We start from the raw sequence: 20825 nt of genomic DNA, 5'->3' as shown, positions 1-20825 counted from the left end.
ACAAGCCCCTCGAGCATAAGCTCCTTGTTTATTATCAACATCTTGATTTCCCATGTTAATTTCTTTTGTGGCTGTCTGGTTTGCCAAGCTTGATCAACATGAGAGAATAGTTCAGATGAGACGTGAGGATGTTTTTTCCCTTTTATTAGAGATATAAAAACCTTTGATACAAAGGTTAAATTAAAGATTGAAGATTAAATTACATTACAGAAAAAACAAGTTTGTACCAATTCTCATGCATGTGTTTTACATTGTACAGTCGGATTCCGAAAGCCTGAGAAAAGTATCACCTGGTGTGTTGCTCCCAGCTGCAGCTGAACATGGAGCGTGCTTGCTGAATATTTCAGGGGAGCACAACAATGGTAACTTTCTCATAGATTGGATTTGTCTGTGTTTATAGACAAGTGAACTTTTTCTAGTGTTTTCCATAGGAGCCCTGTTGTGTTCTGGGTGTGTGCTTTAGCAGTGAAGAAATGCTGGGCTCTTGTTAATTAACACCAGTTAACACTGCTCTTGCTGGCCTGGAAGTTCTCGCGTGTGTTGTGTGTGTTGTCTGGACATGTATGTTTTTTTTTTGCTTTAATTTGCTGCTCAACGTGGTAAGAGTGGTGTCTGGTTGAGTTAAACTTGAGGATAAATTCAGGTTTTGTTGCTGAGGGTTTCTGCCTACAGCTTGTGGCATTTACCTCATGACCATCCTGATTGAGCACGAGAGAGCAGGAAAGTTTTGTTATCGGAATAAAACTTGTCTCTTTTTAAAAATGATTTGGCAGTCCAGCTTATAATATGGGTACAACGACATAACTGAAAAGGCTAATCCAATTTTAGCATAGTAGGCTGGAACCAGATCTTTGCAAGCTTCTGGGAGCTCTAAATCAGCTTTTCAATTGTCTTGAAAGTCTGCTTCATATGATTCAGCTAAGTTAAGTTTGAAATCAGTATGGAAAGGGGGAAGAGGTGATTATGGTGATCCTTCTATGGTACATCTGTGTTACTTGACCACCAAGTGAACTAAAATCAAATCTTGATGTTTTTTTGTTGTTGTAGTAAGTTGTAATAAGTCATGTTCATTACAAAAATGTGATTTCTTCACTGTAGATGAGTGCTCCGATTCTGTCTTTCATGCGCCATCATCATCTGAAGAAGAGATTGTCATGGAAGCCATTGAAAGCTGTGGGGAGCAGGTATGTGAAAACAGATATTATGAGTTATAGTCTGAATTAGTGAACTGTGTTATGCATTTAGGTAAAAGAAAGCTTACCTCTCAGTAAATAGTTCTGAAAAGAGAGTCTTGTACGTGAGGATTTTATCATCTGAAGTTAGATGCTATCTTCTTAGAGTTGTGTAAAATGCTTGCTGCTGCGATGGATACTTGACATCGTCCTGATATGTTTCCAGCCGGTTTGCTTAAACACTGCAGTGTTTTTCTTTGTGTGCAGTGCTGAGAAACAGTGCAGTTGTGATTTTTTTTTCCTATCCAAAATATGTATTCAATTGGGAGCAAGATTTTTCTATTGTCTGATTGTTTCTTTGATAAAATATGCCATATTTTCCTCTTTGTAAGAGAAAGATCAAGCAAAAACCTGAAATATGATGATCTGTCAATGCTTTCTCTGCTTCTGCAAAAGGTAGCCTTGTGTGATCAAGTTAAAAAGTGTTTGAAAATAATTTTTGGAGGCCATTATGGAGGAATATAAAGCAGGCATTTCGTTTGCATTGGGCATACAGGACAGGACTGGGTAGGGATCTCCAGTGAGTGTCTAGAGTCTTCTGTAATACCTCAAGGGACAGTGGAGCAAGTATTTTCAACCACATGCCCAGGCACCGTGGAAGAGGGATGTGAATTTCAAGAGGTAGAGAACAGAACTTAAGTACTGAAAGAAGGTAGTAGACGTGCAAAAAGAGTGAAGCCTGGGAGCAGAATGGCTGGTACAAGCGTTGGCCGACTGAGATTCTCCTCTCCATTGTGAAAGATTTTTTCAGAATTAAGATGTGGAGGGAGAAAAGGGCCTGTATAACCAGTGTGAGAAGATCAATGGTCTTGGCCTCTTGGGACACCAAGGCTGCAGGCCTAATTCTGAAGGGAACACAAACCAAGGAGCATGTTGCAGGGACTGTGACACGTGATATGAGCAGTCAGCACCATTGAGGAATAGAGTGTGAAGTCAGAGCTACGAGGAGACTGCAGAGAGGATGCAGTTGGTGGGTTTGAGGCGTGGTACAGCTTTGGTAGATGTTTTGCTTTTTGATTTTTGGGCTGAGGGCAGGAACCAACAGGTTTTCCTAGTAAATATTTTTCTTGGAAGCTTGGAATGGAATTTAATAATTCTGACTCCGGGGAGCACAAATGATTGTAATGTAGCCAGTTCTCCTTGTGATGGGTAGTAAAAAGCTTGTTAATCACTCACACTGTGTTAACACAGCTCGCAGGGCGTTGTAGAGTGCCAGATAGTAGAAAGTGATGGAGGATGGGGAATTTAAGGCAGTTGTGTTCTACATTGTTGTTGATAGTTTTGTTGGTTTCTGTTTGGTCGGGTTTTTTTGTTGTTGTTGTTTTGTTTTCTTAAGTAGTGTACTAAAACATAAAGTCCTTTTAGCCTGCCTTCTCTCTATAACTGGTAAAAGCAATGCTCGTGATCAGAAATCTAAAGGAAGAAAAACCATTGTTTCTAAACTACATCCTTCTATTTCCTTCTTAAAATAAATAAATAAATAAGGTAGTGTTTTTATTTTTGTGGCATGATCGGATAAGTCTGCAACATCATCACTTGGCTTAACCGTAATTTCCTTTTTCTTGGTAATTTGTCTGTCTCTATCTGCTTATTTAAGGTTAAATGTATTTTAGAAACTACTAACTTGGTAGAAAGGACAGCACATGTAAAGCAGACTGACAGAGCAGAAATTTCTCCTCAGGAAGCCCTAGCAAAAAACAAGGAATCCCACAGTGCTGACAAGCAGTTAAATCTAAAATCGTGGGAAGGAAGATATGAAAGAATGTGGGTTGAAAATGAGAAAATGGAATTGAAAGCAATTTTTAAAAAGGTTACAGCAAAGCTGAAGCAGCTGTTTGGTGAAATTGATGAATCTGAAAAATCTACGTCCCTTGCGGCAGAAGTGGCAGAAGATGACTTCAAGGAAGAACTGGAGAATTTTTGTGTTTCATCTTGGGAGACAGAATCAAGTAATAAGTTAGAAAGTAAAGGTGAATTTGGAGATACGAAACTTAACGCAGACCTAGAAGAACCCAAATTGGAAATTGTCATTTCAAATTGTGCCGTCCTTCCTGATCACAGTAATTTAAATGCAAACATGGACAATATCTGGAGTGCAGACGAAGAAGACTGTGCTAAGTGCACAGATAATACAGAAGTACCTCTAGCAAAAGGAGAGGAAATGGAAGAGAATGAGAATGAGAATGGGATTAGTAGGAATGTAGAGGTAAGTCCTGAATATTCCCTGAGACATTGTCTAGAAACAAATATTTTGGATGGCATTTCTAATATTCCCCCTAAAATAAGACGGATTTCCACAAATGATGAAAGTACACTTGGTTTGATAAGAGAGAGGAAATTTGACAAGGATTTCCAGAGACTGCCTTAGTGAAATCAAGGAAATGGGAGGAATGGAAATAAAAAACTAGAGACTAGAGTGGTACTTTTCTCAAAACCTTCTAATTACGTTGTGGGGAAAACAAAATGTAGTGTTTCAGTTTAACAATAGGTGGCAGTCAGTTCCAGTGTAAGTAGTGATCACCTCATTGCTGTAAAAAGAAATGCATACAAGTACACCAATTTTGATTCTCAGTCAAGGAATGAAAATAGCTTCTGAACAGGGTCTTGACTAATCTCTTCGTTTGCTGTGATTTGTGCATGGTGTGCCTTCATTGCCTTTCACTAAAACTCCTGATTGCTGTGAAACTTTCTGCTTGTGAGTTTGGGGTTTCTTTTTCCTCGTCATTAAGGAAGTGCTCCGTCATTCATCCGCTCTTTATTTTGTGTTTCTACAAGTAATGGTGTGTAGTCCATCTAATTCCTTATCCATCAGTCATGACTTATTGTTTCTGTCCTAAGGGCTGTGTTTTTTTGTGATACTTTAAATCATGAGTGAAATCAGAGTATTTTCAATGACTTCATACATTTTGTGGAGCAATTTTTTGTTTTTTGTTTTATTTTTCATTATTTCAGAAGTCAGCCTTAGATTCTTTGGTCTTACATACAGTTTTTATCGCCTTTAGGAACAAAAAAATACATGAAGCTTAACTTTCTCTTCGTAGGTTGAGAAGGAAGAAGGGAAGCAGAAACATTTCAAAATGCAAACAATGGAGAAACAAGATCTTGATAAATTCAGTACACCAGCAGGCGATATTACCAGTCAACCAGTGAAAGAAAAGTTTGCTCTAAGGAAGAATGAAGAAAAAACTGAGAGTGAAAGAACGATAGAAGAAGAAATGCACACAGAGAATTCTTCATCTGAAGAGAGATTAAAATTAACAGAAATGCCACTAAAAAGGTAAACTAATAAAATAACCTGTAATTTTTATTTGTAATATTTAGGGGTTCTAGCTTCAGGGTTTTTCTGGTCTTGTGTTTGAAGCACTTTCCTCAGTGAAAGCTATGCCGAGTTGTCCCATGATTCTCAAGCTTTTAAAAATATGTTTTTCTAAGAACTGAGTGCACATTGGACGTTCAATTTTATTTCACTGGAGGAGATAGAGATCTTGTGAATTTCTTCCTTAAAACGGACACTAATGGGGTCTTCAGAATCTTAGCTGGAGATTGAGAAGAAGCTATTTTCCTAATAAATAGCCACTCAGAACAGAAAAGCAGAAACTTAATTTATTTTCTCCCTTTTCTAGGAGATGCTAGTGTTCCTCGTGTACTTGTTTTCATTAAACTCAGATCCCCTTTGTCAGGAAAAAGGGAAAGATAATATTACCAAACAGGTCTAAAAAGTTTGAAGAAGACACAGATGCTTTTGCATAACTCTAGGCAGGATTTTTTTATCTGTGTCTTCTTGAGGAAAATCTGTGCTCTATGTGCATCCCCTGATTGGGACAGAGAAGCGTTACAGCTTGAATGTTTTCCAAGATCTTGGGAATCAAGTCTGTGTTTTATCGCAGACATCTTTAGTCTTGTCTTTGTTGTGTTGTTTTTTTTCCTAGAGTGTTTCTTTTTTTATGTAATGTACGCAATTGGTGATTTTTTTTCTTTCTGTTCAATGCTGTAAATCTGTTCTGAATGCAAAAAGGAAGAAGAAAAAGAAGAAGAAAAGGCAGTCTTCAAAGAAGAAGGCTAAGCAGAAGATTCAAGGATTAATGGATGATAGCACTGTCAGTGAAACATCTCAAGATGAAGAAAGGTACTAAATATAAGGAATATTATAAATAATTTAATAATTACAAAAATTGGCCTGAAAACGAAAGGTAAGATTTATAAACTGAATGCATAGGGATTGTTCTATGCCAAACAAGACCTGGGGGTACAGGTGGTTGGCGAGCTGGATGTGAGCCATGTGGAGAAAACAAGGTACAGTGGGTACAGGCTGCACTGGGAGAAGTATCATCTTGGTATAAAAGATGTTTTTGAAGGAGAACAGTCAATTCCTGGAACAGTCTTCCCAGTGACATGATAGAATTTCCTGTGATTGGAGATCTTCAGGACACAGTTGGACTGGGTGCAAGATAGTCTCCTTTAGGCTCCCTTTCCCCACGTGGGCCTAATGACCCTTTAAGGTCCCTTTCAACCTGAACTGTTCTATAATTCCTAATACCATGCAGAAAACATAGCCATTCAGTACACATAAAGAGGTGTTTTTGTTGTTTCTTTTTTTTTTTTGCCTTCGACTACATGTAAAAAAGTTTTGTTATTAAACTGTAGTTTAATTTTCTTCTGAAACTAAGTTTTCAGAGCAATTTCAGTTATTGTTTGTAATGCAGTATAAGCATTCCAGTACTGAAGTGTCTTTCTGTTTTCCAGACGTGCAACAAGAACAGGGAGCAAGAAGAAAAAGGTACTGTAAAATTACGTTTTTATCAGCTTTTAATCACTTAAAGGGTAATAGCTTTTACATCAAGTTCAAGATGCAAACGATTTCTGCTAGTATGCAACTTTGTACTGTTTTAGCCAAATCTCTGAGTGAGAGGATGAATTGTTCTTGCATTTATAATGATCTGCAATAATATAGTGTTGTATACTTACCACACTGTATTGTCTGTAGGTCAGCACACAGATGGCTGTTACTGATGACCTTGATTTAACACAGTCCTCTGACACAACTACATGGGATGCTGAGTGGACAACTTCAAACTGCAAAAAAGCTATGTTGCTGTTAGAACAGCTTAGTGCGGTTTATGCAGGTAAACTTCTAAATCACTTTGTTTTCTGTTACAAGTTCCTCTCTTTTTTCCTGCTGGTACCTCTTAGTAAGTCATGACAAATTGCTCCCCAAAATATCTTTGCCAAAAAAAAAATATATATAATCAAATATGCTTGCATGTATACACATAGCTTGATATAAATATAAGCAGCACTAATTTTCTTAATCTTTTCTAATAATTCAAAATGCACATATGGATTACCTGCCCTCTCACTTCTATTCTTCAGCAGGACAGGAGGTGAAAATAGAATTTAAAAAGTTCAAGAACTGACATAAAGGCAGGGCCATCACTAATTGCTGTCATGGGCAAAACAGGCTCCACTTGGGGAAAATTGATTTCATTGTTTGCCAATTAAATTTGGTAGTGGGAACGATAAAAAGAAATAAATGAAACACCTTCCACCCACCACTTTCACACACTTAATTTTGCTCCTTCAGCCTCTTCATGCTTTTCCCCTGCTCTAGCATAAGTCCCTCTACAGGCTGTAGTGCGGGCTGCAGGAAAACACCTGCTCCATTATGGTCCTCTCCACAGGTTGATTAGGAATCTGCTTCCACACCTGGAGTGCATCCTCCTTCCTCTCTCTCCTTCATCTTACCTTTACGTTACCACTGCTATTATTTACGCTTTTTTTTTTCCTCCTTCTCTGTCTATGTGGTATTTTTTGCCCTTTCCAATACATGCTTTCTGGGAGGTACCATGAGCTTGGCTGATAGGCTAAACTGTGTCCTGCAGTGGGTCTGTTGGACTCGTCTGTATTTGGCACGGTCTTCTCTGTCTGTCTTACAGAGACTTCCTGAAAACCTTGTCACCTAGCCCCAGTACAGCAATGAATTAAATAGATTGTACGTGCAATCTCGTGTATTTTTTTCCTCCATATAGGTTCTGCTGTGCCGCTGAAAATTCAAAACATACTCCTTGAATATGAACAGATGATAGGTCGTGAAAAAAACCACCATACAGCTGTCCAGAGCAAAGCCTGGAAATTGGAAAATGAAAAAGAGGAGTTGCAATTAATAGCAGAAGAGACTAAAGATTTGAAATCCATGTTGGCTCACCAAGAAGTTGAATTCAAAAGTGACATCCAAAGCCTTAAGTATGCAATCTTGTATTTGATCATGTGTGTTATCCTGATCACGTTTTAGAAGATGCTGACGGTCTAGCCACCAACAACGTGCCATGTCCCCTAGTGCTACATCCATGTATCTCTGAAGTACCTCTATGGATAGGGAAGTACAAGTATTTTTAAGAGTCGCGCTTCACAGATTTTGTCTTTGTACCTTCCGTTTTTAAATAAAATTAGGAACTGTGGCAACTCCACAGACTGCCAATTGAAGCAGTTTAGTGGGTGTGTTTGACTGAAGGTCAAATTTGAGATCATTCCCTTGTCCTCATCTGCTAGATGCAGATGGTTTATAATTACTGTTTACACTATTTCAGGGGAGTGGCCAGCAGGCATTATACAAAATACATCAAGAACGAATTCCAAGCCGTGCACATGGGATGGAGGGATCCCTTGTGAGGATAGCCAGGGAAATGCTCGGGTTTGTGAACTGCTTTGCTGAGAAGGCCCTGGGAGCTTTGGCAGATTTAAGCCTCACAAAAGCCAGAATGATCTCACAGCCCTGTAGGCCGAGAGTATCCTGGCTTCTGTTAAGAGGAGCAGAGCGTCAAGAAGCTGAGGGGAGTGATAGCTCTTGTTGGTCTTTTTTGCTGCACCGAGTCCAACTTTTGGACTCTCCATACATGAGATCATAATCAGCACGTGTGAGTGCAGCGGAGGCATTCTAGGCCGATCACAGAGCACGAAGCACTTCTCTCTGTGAGAAGAAGTCGAGGAGGTGTGTCAGAAGTCTCCCAGTGTCTGGAAGGGGATTATGAGTAAGACAGAGCAGTTCCTAATTTGGCCTGGATTTGATTCTGAATGTTTTTCAAAATTCCCAAACATCTATAAATTGCAAGGAATTAATTTTTTTTCTATATGAAATCTCAAAACTATTAGCTACACATTTGTAAAAGCTGTACTTTTTGAGAAATTAAAGCAATAATTATAAGCCATTTAAATCCTAATGTTACAGCCAGTCTTTTGAGCTATTTATTAGTGGTCACTACTAATGAAGCAGATTCATTTTCCAGACTTAGTAAAGCGGATTTTTTGGGGCACCTCTTTATGTTCATAGTTGCTTTCTTATTTGTTGACAAAGATATTGGAAAAATATTCAAAATAACTACCAAATACGAACATACTTTCTTGTTTACTTACTGTGGACACGCAGTGAACAGTTTTAACCACATCAGTGAACAGTTTTAGCCAATCAAACTGCTGATGGTTTCAGTTATTAAAAAAAATAAAGCCTCACATTCTCCAAGGCTTTTTTTATCAGATTGAAAATCAAGTTGCTGATATTCCTCCTACATGTAGATCCAATGACTTTTAGAACTGTGCTTTTCAATCATTCTGAGCTTAACATTTCTAAATCTGTTTTTGGAATACTGTCCTTACTCTTTCAGAATAAAAATAAAAAGGTTACTCTACACGTGGTGAACAGTTGTTGTAGTCTTAGAGGAGGCTTGCTTAAAAGTTTTTGGATCTGTCTTAGGTTAAGTGATGTGCTCTTTTGTTAGCACTACTTGCAGTCTCCATGAGTTCTCACTATGTAGATGATGTTCACTACATCAAGAACAGTTTATTTTGATATTAAAAGTTTATGGTATTTTGATCTGGTGAGACAGTGAGCTTATTTTGAATGAAGTGTGCACCTGTAATGTGAAGTTTTGGGGTTTTTTTTAAAAATTTTAGAAGTGTACATTCTTCATATCTGCCTACATAAACTGGAAAATACATGATGAATTTTATACGTCACTTAATGGCTTATTTGTCAGTCTTGTACAGCTCACGTACAAGATGTCTTCCACCACTAATGGGTTGAAATTGGATTTTAAAAGTTTAAAATTACAGCAAAAATATTGCATTTGAAAAGATGTGGCATTTTTACAGTTTGTTTCTGCGAGCTCATAATGTGGCATATTTACTTTTTTGTCAGTGCTTTAATTCCTCAAATATTCTCTTTCAAATCCCAGATTTTCTTTGAAACAAGAAGAGGAAAGGAGGCTTAAAGCTGAAATGCAAAATGAAACAATGAAAGAACAACTGAGGAAGAAAGAAGATCAGTATTATAGAGAGACAGAGAAGAAACAACAACTTGAATTGCATGCAAGGAATTTAGAAACAGAGTTAATATCGCTGAGAAAACTCTTGAAGCAGGTATATTAAACATTCAGTTTTTCTGTTTCTTGATACTAATTGATACTGTATTCTGGGATGTCCACTGAAAATGTACCTTGTTTGTGCAACAGGCATTAGGTAATTATCTTGGTACATTTTGAGGACATATTACAAACATAGTAAGAGCACATGAAAATGGTCCTTAGGGATCTTCAGTGGCCACACTGTTCTGGCAGGAGCAATAAATGGTTAGCATCACCTCTTTCAGTTTGCCTGAATGTAATGGCAGTGTGGTTTGCATTAGTTTGCCTCCTGGTCTGTTTGTTCAGTTGGCCAGTCCTCTTCTGGGTCTCACCTCATTAGTAGTCTTCGTAAATCTCGTACAGCTCAATTTGTACAGCAGTATTGCTAGCTTTTGGTAAACTGAAAATATAATGACATGTTCTGAAGCATTTCTAAATGTTAGCACTGATTTACAGATGTAGGCTTAAGCCCTTGCAGTAGCATATAGTTAATGGAATTAGTGTGCTTTTGGAAATGTTACTTGTTGGCTTTATGCTGTTCTTACAGGCAGATCTTTGCCTGTAAGCATATAAGTGTACATCTCTATTTTCAGTGTGTATATATAGTATGTTAGAAAGATAACTTGGGTTTCTGCTTAAACTCTGTACATTTCCAAGAAAGGTAGTTTTACCTTTTTCTTTTGTTACAGAGTGTGATTCGTTAAGTATAAAACTTTAGAGCGCTAATTTTTTGCAACAGGTTGGAAAAGACCTCCAAGATCATCAAGTCCAACAGCAACCAAACCATACTACCCTAACTCTAACAACCCACTGCTAAATCATGTCCCTGAGCACCACATCCAGATGGGTTTTAAACACATTCCGGGATGGTGACTCAACCACCTCCCGGAGGAGCCTATTCCAGTGCTTAACCAGTTAACATGCAGTGCTTAAACATGTTTATTTGCAAACATGGAAGATTGATGTTCAGGCCGTTCTATGATTTTATGATAAACAGCTCTTATTAGAATTAATAGAACGTAAGAATGCAAAGAATGAAACAGGAAGGTATTGCTAATTGTGATTTTGCTCAGGATTCACAAGTTTCATTATATTGCTGTAGACTGAAGAAGAGCGTGATGAAATACAGATGCAGCTCACTCAGGAAAAGAGTGCTAGAGCCCTACAAGAAGGAATTTTGAACAGCCACCTGCAGAGGCAGAAGGATCTGGAAGTACAGTCAAGGAAGACTATGGAAAAAAATTCAGAGGTAAGCAGTTCCATTTCTAATGCATGTGATTATATTTCACTGTGCTCATTCTAAAGTCATAAGAAAAATAACTCTTTGTGCCTGTTGGTGGATTATCTACAGTTTATCACTATGACCTGGTTTTGTTACTGCTTTCTTTAAAAAACTCTGGATAGCAGCATCAATCCCATATATACCTGAATTGCATGTGGAAGTAGGAAGCCACTGGAAAATAAGATGCTGTTTACCCAGTTTCTTAAGCTATCTGCTGTTCTTCATTGTGTAGTTGTTACCATCATTTTTAAGGTTTTTAGTTGTGAAACACACAGATATTTTGGGATTAACTAGGAAAGAACTTGGTTGAGGCTGTTTGTGATCCCATTGCTTGGGTTTTGAAATGATTATTATACTACCACCACATTTTTGTTTCCATTTTTTTTCATCATTTGCCTGTATCCATTATTTTTATCTCAACCCATGAGTTCAATTTTGTTTCCAGATCTCTCCCTCATCCCACTTAGCGGTGAGGAGTGAGCAAATGACTGTGTGGTGCCTGGCTGCCTGCCAGGTTAAACCACAAGTGACTATTTATTCATGTCCTTTATCACTCAGGAATCTGACACTAGTGAAAGAGAAAAGGATCTGTTGTACAAAAATCAGTTACTGCAGGAAGAGATTGCTATGCTAAGACTAGAGTTTGATCAAGTAAAACTAAGGCACCAGGAGGATGAAGGAAAATATGTAGTGGACAATGAGACTATGAAAGAAAAAAATGAAGATCTTAAGAAGGAACTTAAACTGAATGAGGAAGCCTTAACACAGACAGTACTTCAGTACAGCGGTCAGCTGAATTTCCTCAGAACAGAATCTGCAGTGCTAACTTCCAAGCTTGAACAGACAAAAGAAATCAAAGACAGACTGGCAATAGAGATTGAATCATTCCGTTCTCGCTTGAACGCTGCTGTCCAGGATCTTGAACGTCATCAGTCATTGAAAAGTGATGTCGAACGAACATTTCAGAGAGAACGTGAAGAGTGGCTTCGTTTACAAGACAAGCTCCATCATGAGCTCTGTGATATGCGAGAAGCCACCAAGGGCTTGACTCAGCAGCTGAGTAAAATGGAAAGCAAAGCTAGTAGCCTAGAAAATGAGCTTCACCGTTTGAAACAGACACTTCAAGAAGAAACACTGCTTCTAGAATTGACACAAAAAGAATTAAATCAAGCCCAGTGGCAGGCAAAGGAAAGTCATCATGCTTGGCAACTTGAGAAAGATCAAGTCAGCAAATTTATGATAAAGCAGGAATCTATGCAGGAGCGATTGGCTCAGTTCCAAAGTGAAAATATTTTACTCCATCAGCAGCTGGAAGATTTGCAGAACAAGGGGATTATGAAAGAAAAGGCTGTGAACGATGTCCAGGACAGATTTAATGATACTTTCAACAAACTCAGGGCTGATACTGAAAAGCAAGTTTACCTCGTGGAAGAGAGAAACAAGGAATTAAATACCGAGTGTACTGATTTAAGGGAACAAGTCTTTAAACACGAGACTGACAAAGTAGAAAGAGAGGTAAGCTATACAACTAGAATAAATTAAAATGCTTCCGTTCATAAAATGACTTTGTATTTCTAAAACGCATCAGGTATGTTATATGCATAGGACTGAATTTTGTAGTTTTGTTCTGGTTCATTGTTTTTCTCTTGGAGTTAAGGAAGACTTTGGTAAATGGTCACTGCTCAGATCTGAGCAGAAATTAGAGAAATACAGGGCTTGGTCAAGAAGATGATCCTTCAGAATTTTTTCATCCTTTCTCCTTAGTCCCCTGTAGAGTGCTGCTTTTCTACACATATTGCACTGTCAACACAAAAAAAAATAGTATTAGAAGAACCATCCAATATTCAAGGGTAGAGAGGTGAACATGCAGATAAGTGAAGTGATGAGGGATGGATTTATAGTATGTTCATGCAGAAGAAAGAGAAGAAAAAACCACTTCTTCTTAAGATGATAGAAAATTGAAGTGTTAGTGTTATGCAGTTATTAATTTATGTGTGTGTTTTAGGAGTTCTGAGGCATGTGCCAATCCTCCAAGAAGTTGATTTCAGACACTGATTGAAGTCTTACGTATTTTCTGATGGGTAGACTTATGTAAATGTGTTCATTCTTTATGATTCTGCAAAAATCTGTTTAGCCAGACAGAAGAAAGACTTATTAGGAACTAAGTAAATCTCCTCCCAAAAATTGATAGAGCGCATGAATATGAAATGTGCTGCCATGCAGATTACTAGCATTCTTGGTGTCTTGAATGTGCAAGGAACAAGTATTGCTCCCATATCTGCATGTAGATTACAGAAAATGAGAAAGACTGGAACATAACAGGGATGGTAGGAGCAAGGAATTCCTTGTACCTTCTTCAGCAAAGGGGTTGGACTCAGATGATCTCTTGAAGTCCCTTCCAATGCCTGCAATTCTGTGATTGTGAGCAGTTATACAGCTGTAGGTAATGGGAGAATACGTTATGAATGTTCTTAGAAGTAAAGTATTCTCGATTCCAGGTAGGGTAATGATTAAGAAGTTGACTTAACCATTTTGGTTAATCTTTCTTTCCTTTCTAGAGAAAAGGAAATGATCACATTCAGTTTTTAGATACCTTGATAATAAAGTTTGTGTCCCCCAATGATTTGAGTAGTGAGCTGAAATTACTCTTCTGTCAGATAGACGCCTTATTTTTGTTTATTTTTAAAGGTAACATAGGGAAATAACTCTTAGAGAGTTGTCAGTTGTCTTAACTTGTGAATTGCTTTATATTCATCCTCCCTCTTTTTGAAGATCCTAGATAAAGAATGTATTAATCCACAGTGAACTCAGTAAGAAGGCTCTAAGAGGATGTGATTCAGCATCTTCTTAAAGCTTCAGAGGAGATTCAGGAACACATGTGGATTTAATTATGCCTGCATAGTGAAAGAAAAGCTCAATGAATGGTCTAATATAAGGTCACACCTTTGATCATTGGAGTTACATCTGCAGTCAAACATTGCAGCAGAGTTCTTTGTGTTTTCTTAGGGGAAAAAAATACATGATGGCAGTGTGCTTGTGTGATAAAGGTTACTGTGTGCAAATGCCTGCTGGTGGAGACAAAATTTCTTACCTTTCAACTCACTCTGAAGACTGAATTATATAATCTAAACAGTTTAAAGAAGTAAAGTGATATGTCATGCATTTCCTCCTGTTCTTCTGTTTCTTCAGTGTACGGTCAGACAGCTGCAGCAGGAGCTTGCTGAAGCTCTTAAGAAGCAGTCTATGTCAGAAGCATCACTTGAAGTTACTACACGGTGCCGCAGTGATCTTGAGGAAGACAATTTGCGCTTGCAAAAGGAATTGGACAGGGTGAAAAACAAGGTACAGATAAACTGTAACTCATACCTATAAATCCGAGGGTGTTTTTCTTTGTTTCTGGTGTAGAAGAGAAAAATTATGTTCTGAATGTGAGTAGCAGAGAGGTTAAGAGGTTAGCAGTGATACCCCGTCATAATTCATGAAGCCATTGTAATCTTTGCCAGCTGGCCTCCTTCCTTTGTAGTGCAAGAAAAGAGTTACTGGAATCATGAAAAAAAACCCCAACTATTTTCTTTTGCAAGTAGGGGACATTCTTCAGCCCCAAAGCTGAAGCTCTTCTTCAGGCTGCAGGGTATTGCAGCAGTGTTCTTTCTTCTCCCTACTTGCTCCCCCCTCCTGGTGTCAAACACAACTTAACAATTTGTTTGTGGGTGGGATGTTCCCACTATTTCAAGCAACATCTCACACAGCTGCTCTAAATTTACAAATTATTGCTCTGTATCTTATAAGGTTGGTTGTAAACACTGTAAGCAGGTCCTTAGAAATTAATATTTTCTACGGAATAGCAGGCAAGTAGCTACAGAGTGTCACATGTCACTGAGAAGACAGGATTGACAGTGTCAGTGCTCATAACGGTGTCACAGAAGATCCTTTGGATGGATGGTAGAGGCCAGTGTAACAGATGATGAAATATCTCTACAACCATCTGTTGTTGATTGTTTGCTAAGAGAAATGAAAGTTTGACTGACTTGTAAATGATTACAGTACTTTGGGTAGGGGGTGTATGTAGGTATGTGCAATATTCAAATTCTGCAGCACCCTCTGAGTTCTCTGTAGAGAAACTAACCTGGCTGCTGCAGATTCTCAGTGTTACTTTACAGTTACAGGAGTCCGAAGAACAGCGTATTCAATCTGAGCATTGTGTTCATGACTTGAAGGCTGTCTTAGACTATCAGGAAAGAGAAATATCAGCTTCTTCCCAGAAACTGCAAGACCTTCTGTTAGCAAATTCTGGAACTAATATTACTATAAAGCAACTGGAAGAACATGTGCAGAGGTAAGAAAATAACCTAGCGAAGCAAGGTTTTGCTTTCTGGGAGTCTGAAAACATCAGGATTGCCTTGTTGCATTGCCGTGGTAATACGTGCTTTTGAAGGAAGCTCTTGCTTTAGATTGCATTCTTTCACATTGTTCTTTCACAATTTGTGCTATTATGGATCTCTCTAATATGATCTCTATTTCTCTTTAAGACTTGAAATTGAAAATGCCAGACTGGAAGCCACAACCAAACAACAAACCAATAGAATTGAAGCTCTTCAGAAGGATCTGCACGCCTCAGCCTCAGTAAGCCAGTCATAAAGTTGCTTTTTTTTTTTTAGGGGGTGGTGGGGAGCCTCTGAGCCTAGCTGGATATTTTTCATGGGAAAGTTATATGATTTTCCTGGACAGTGCAGAGGAGGTGAGTCACCTGAGCTCTGCTGACTGTAGGGTACTCTGAAAATCCTGCTGGTCCATTCCCCAGCTTTCTGGTTTTAAGAGTTTTCCTGTAATAATATATCAAGTCTACTGAACGCTGAGGTTTTGACATTAATTTGCTGGTTTAAATATTTTATTCTTTATACCATTCATGACATTACATGACAGACACGTATTGGAATGTGCATCTTGAAAGGAATTCTGCAGGTTTCTTTAGGGAAATTTCACATGTGTGTTGGTTCCAAGAGCTTCATGCTCGAGGCCTGACTGACATCATCAAGCTGGGACAAGGATTTTGCTGTGTGGAATTGCTTTTCCATTGGCTGCTTGATGTGTATTTGTTTTCATGAAGCAGTAGAGAGAAATCCCTGTGGAATTATTTTCTGAACTTGGTGAAAGGTTTGGAATTTCCCCCTGTTCAGTGGCAGCAGCATAAATAAGGTGATTGATATTAGCATAAATAAGGTGATGTCACCTGTGGTTTATATAAAGCAAATTATTTATGTATTCTAAGCAGTGAACTGTAGGCCTTGTTATACCCGTGGTTGTCAATTAATGTGGAAGTGGTTCTGAAAATAACTATGTGTGGAAGTTGAACTTTGTGCTACTGACTCAAGAAGACACGTGTGCCTGCTCTTTCCCCCTTGGTTAAGACAGCATTGTTTTCAAATGTATGGTGGATGAGAGAAGCTCTTTTGCGTGTTCATTGTTAAGAGTTAGAGTAGTATGGTTAGGTTGTGGTTGGACTTGATGATCTTGAAGGTCTTTTCCAACCTGAGCAATACTATGATTCTGTATTTGAAGTTTCTTTGTATTCTTCATAGTTTTCTTCCAGAAGCCAAATGGCAGAGGTGATAATTGCTAACAATTTTATATGTTTTTTTAAACAATTTTTTCAAAAACAGATGATCTCTAACACCTAGCCAATACCCAGACTTATGCTGCTATTTTCTTGAGTTCTCACATACTCAGCTTTTTGTATCCCTGCCACTCAGGCCCTGAGTACTTTTGTGATTTGGGAATCGTGAAGGAATTGAATAGAAGCCAACAGGGTACATCTCTGTAAATGCTAGAGTTGTCCTGTCAGGAAGATGGTGTGGTTTGATACCAGTAGAGCACACGGAGCAAGGCTGCAGTTCCTCAGTTCTTTATTTGGTTTCCTTCTGGTTGTTGTCTGACCCCTTGATTTCTGGGCAGGGTTAAAACCCCTTATTTTCAGTGCAGCTTTTGGAGGAACTGCTGCAAGTTTTCAGAACAGCAGGAGCTTAAAACCCTTGCAGAATAAATAAGGTGCGAGTGCAAAGTACTAAACTAGTTGCCACCTCTCCTCTGGTTTGTCTGAGAAAACACCACGAGGAACAAAACCAGAATTAGTAAACAGCCACACACAAGATGTGGAGGTCGTGACAGAGGAGACACTGATGAATTTCAGAAGAGCTGACTCTTCCACAAGAGCCTGCTGGTCGTTGGAAAATCCATGAATGCTCTAGACTGCGAGGTGTTCTCCTGGGCTGTGGCTACCTATGTGAGCTGACCTATTAGCAGAGGGACTGCAGAAGCTGTTCTTCTACATCTTTTTCCAGCTTTCTGGGATGAAACCCATTAAGAGGAGGGCATTTGCTTCAGTGGGGGCATCTGTTAGTATCCACAGGTATCAGCCTGTTTGTGTGGCATCTGAACTGATTAAATGTTCACAAGAATCATGTGCCCCAGTGTTGTGCTGAACTTGGCAGAGGGACAGATATGTGCTGTCTGCACTTGCAACATGTACTGGCCTGTGCTGAGGCTCCCCATGAGCCAGCAGTATGCTCTGGTGGCGATGAAGGCCAATGAGATCCTGGGGTGCATTAAAGAGTGTGGCCAGCAGGTCAAGGGAGGTGATCCTCCCACTCTACTCTGCCCTGGTGAGGCCTCACCTGCAGTACTGTGTCCAGTTCTGGGCTCCTTGGTACAAAAAGACAGGGATCACCTCAAAAGGGTCCAGTGGAGGGCTACAAAGATGATAAAGTGCACGGAACACCTCCCTTATGAGGAGAGGCTGAGAGACCTGGGTCTGTTCAGCCTTGAAAAGAGTCAGAGGGGATCTCATCCCTGTCCATAAGTATCTAAGGAGCGGGAGGCAAAGGGACGTAATTTCCAAGAACAAATGAAGCAAAGGTATTCTGAAATGGTGAATGAAGTTGACAGATTAAGAACAAAGGCAAGTTCTGGTTGTTTCTTTGTTTTGTTTTTTTGTTTGTTTGTTTGCTTGTTTGAGTTGTGTTAATTTCTGGAAACTTGTAATATGCTTTTCAGGAGGTACAGAAAAGTTATATTTCTGGGGGAGGAGGGGAAATTGGCTTCACAGTTGACCTTGGAAACTTCTGGAACTTCTCATATTTCCTAACGTATTCTAGCAACCAGACAGCGGATTTGACCTAGAGAGGAAGTAACCTCCTTTACCACTGCTGTGGAAGCTGCTTTCTGAAGCTCTGTTTACAAAGCTTTCAAGAGCAATGGCAGGAGGAGCACTTGTTTCCCGTGCCCACTTAGCTCTGTACTGAAGCGCTTCCCTGAAGCACAACGGACATTCTTTCTGATATCTGGGTTGAGTTTGATTTCCATTGAGCAGAAGAGCAGCCCTAGCACCTTTCAGCCTATTCCCACAAGTTAAATTCTGCTAGTTTGGTATTTGTATTTGGAATTTGGTGCAGAATTTGGAATACTTGCTGCAGAAGAGCTGAGGAAGGCTGGAACTCGAGGAATCCTATTGGCAACAGTTTAAAAGCTGTTCTTCCTTTAAAAGATGAGCTTGACTTTCCTTTGGCTTTGATACTGAGTCAGCAGATGACAGTTCCAGTCCTGATGGTACTCCCCTTTAAGAATTTTTAAAGAATAATTTTACACCCCTCTGAGTTCATTTTATTACTGTCTGTAGGTTACTGAACTTTCTCAGAAGCTGGAGTTAGAGTCTAAAATATGCATCCATCTGGAAGCACAAAACCAGGATTTGAAAGAAGCGCTGCATACTCTGCATGAGAGCCATGAAAAACTGGAGAAGAACAAACGCCAGCTTAAGGAAGAAGTGGCAAAACTCAGACATCATTTGGAGACTAATAAGGTGAATCTCATCCAAATAGAACAGTATAAGAAAGAGATAGATGAACGAGCCGCACAAGAAGTCAGACAAAAACTACAAGAAGTCAATGTTTTTTTGCAGGTAAATGAATTTCTTGAGTCTGTCTGCCATTTTTATTATGCATATATATATTTTTCATGTTTTTATTTGATGCTTAGTGCTGTATGTGTGTCTTTCCTGCACAGGAGAATGAAAAATTGTTGGGTGAACGTGCTTTTGTGTGTGCAGTGTGCCTGTAGGTTTCCAACATAATAGCATTCCTGTGACAGACGTCTGTTTTGCAGTTCTTAAAGGGTATTGCAGACTGGTGATCTTGATATTGCTGCTCATCAGCACGGGAATATTGCAACCTAGAGATGGTTTGGCTATAGATACAGGTCACTGTACAGGATAAAATGCTCAGGGAATGAGTCACTGAAGTTACCATGGGGCAGGAAGAGTGGGGAGGGCAATTCTCATCATTTCTTTGTAGAATCCTTTTTGTGTGCCCCGTCCTACAGAGATATCAGAGCAGCTTCTAAAAGAAGGCTAAGTAATATTGCTAAGAGCAGATCTCTATTTAGATGAAAACAGTTATGTAATGTGTTGGTTCTGGGGTTCTGCCTTGATTCCTGATGGTAGTGAGTAGGTACAGTTGCCTCAGCTGTGCAAAACTGTGCCCTGGGGGGGAAAGATAGTTCACTTTTTCTCTGCAGTGCTTGAAATTGTGTTATCTGCTTCAGGCCCAGGCAGCCTCCCAGGACCGTTTAGAACAAATTAGAGCCAGTCATCATGCCTCACTGACAAACCAACTAAAGCACAGAATTGAAAGTCTCGAATATGAGTTGGACAGAATAAAGAACACTCAACAAGACAATGTTTTTCAACAAGAATCCACAAAGGCAGAAGCAGGAAGATACAAAGAAAGGTACCTGGAAGAAATGAAAGCTAGAAAATGCCTAGGAAATAAGCTGAAATAAACATCTTTATTGCATTTTGAGTATAAGTTCTCAATAAGACCAAGTGCCGGGTCCTGCACTTTGGCCACAATAAACCCATGCGATGCTATAGGCTCGGGGCAGAATGGCTTGAAGAATGTAGAGAGGAAAAGGACCTGGGGGTGTTGGTTGTTGCTCGGCTTAACGTGAGCCGGCAGTGTGCCCAGGTGGCCCAGAAGGCCAACAGCATCCTGGCCTGTATTAGAAATAGTGTAGCCAGCAGGAGCAGGGACGTGATCATCCCTCTGTACTCAGCTCTGGTACAGCCGCACCTCGAGTACTGTGTTCAGTTTTGGGCCCTTCACTACAAGAAAGACATTGAGGCCCTGGAGCGTGTTCAGAGAAGGGCAACAAAACTGGTGAGGGGTCTGGAGCACAAGTCTTATGAGGAGCGGCTGAGGGAGCTGGGATTGTTTAGTCTGGAGAAGAGGAGGCTCAGAGGAGACCTTATTGCACTCTACCACTTCCTGAAGGGAGGTTGTGGTGAGGAGGGGGTGGGCCTCTTCTCCCTGATAAATAATGACAGGACGAGAGGGAATGGCCACAAGTTGCGCCGGGGAAGATTTAGATTAGACCTGAGGAAACATTTTTTTTCTGAAAGAGTGGTCAGGCACAGGAATGGCCTGCCTAGGGAGGTGGTTGAGGCACCATCCCTAGCGCTGTTCAAGAAGCGTTTAGATGAGGTGCTAAGGGATTTGATTTAGTAGTTGGGTAGGGATAGTGATAGGAGGATGGTTGCACTAGATGATCTTGTAGGTCCTTTCCAACCTTATGAACCTATGAACCGATGAATGTACTAAAAAATAGCACTCTGCGCTTCCCTGTTGGTTTCTGAGGTACAGCTGATATGTTTTGCACTCAGGATAAGAACCATATCTATTTTTTCTTACTATCAGATTGAGTAATGTTGGTTCTTGAACTTGAGAGAACTGTCTTAAGTGCTTTTGATTACAATAGATGTGTTATTTTGTTCCACTTGTGTTCTTTGTTTTAACAAAAGCATTCCCTTTTCTCTGTTTAAATCCTTTCACTGTTTGCATTAATGTTTCTAGTGTTATTTTAACGCAC

General features: G+C 39.5%; 1 protein-coding gene across 1 annotated transcript in view; it reads left to right on the top strand.

Moving 5' to 3' along the window:
* The window catches only part of LOC136051480 (ankyrin repeat domain-containing protein 26-like), a 38349-nt gene extending 18610 nt beyond the window's left edge, over positions 1 to 19739 (top strand). Inside the window, 17 exon segments of the mRNA XM_065740920.1 lie at positions 260 to 362; positions 1099 to 1184; positions 2830 to 3599; positions 4105 to 4114; positions 4274 to 4508; positions 5223 to 5358; positions 5976 to 6009; positions 6217 to 6355; positions 7259 to 7472; positions 9458 to 9641; positions 10728 to 10874; positions 11466 to 12422; positions 14097 to 14249; positions 15068 to 15243; positions 15437 to 15530; positions 18580 to 18861; positions 19503 to 19739. Coding sequence (XP_065596992.1) covers positions 260 to 362; positions 1099 to 1184; positions 2830 to 3599; positions 4105 to 4114; positions 4274 to 4508; positions 5223 to 5358; positions 5976 to 6009; positions 6217 to 6355; positions 7259 to 7472; positions 9458 to 9641; positions 10728 to 10874; positions 11466 to 12422; positions 14097 to 14249; positions 15068 to 15243; positions 15437 to 15530; positions 18580 to 18861; positions 19503 to 19739 — 3957 coding nt within the window.
* The last annotated feature ends 1086 nt before the right edge of the window (positions 19740 to 20825 follow it).

The sequence above is a fragment of the Cyrtonyx montezumae genome, unplaced genomic scaffold, assembly GCF_038088225.1.
Source record: "Cyrtonyx montezumae isolate F1298 unplaced genomic scaffold, pur_monq_1.0 scaffold_3, whole genome shotgun sequence".
NCBI classification, from domain to species: domain Eukaryota; kingdom Metazoa; phylum Chordata; class Aves; order Galliformes; family Odontophoridae; genus Cyrtonyx; species Cyrtonyx montezumae.
This window is presented reverse-complemented; position numbering and strand designations above follow the sequence as displayed.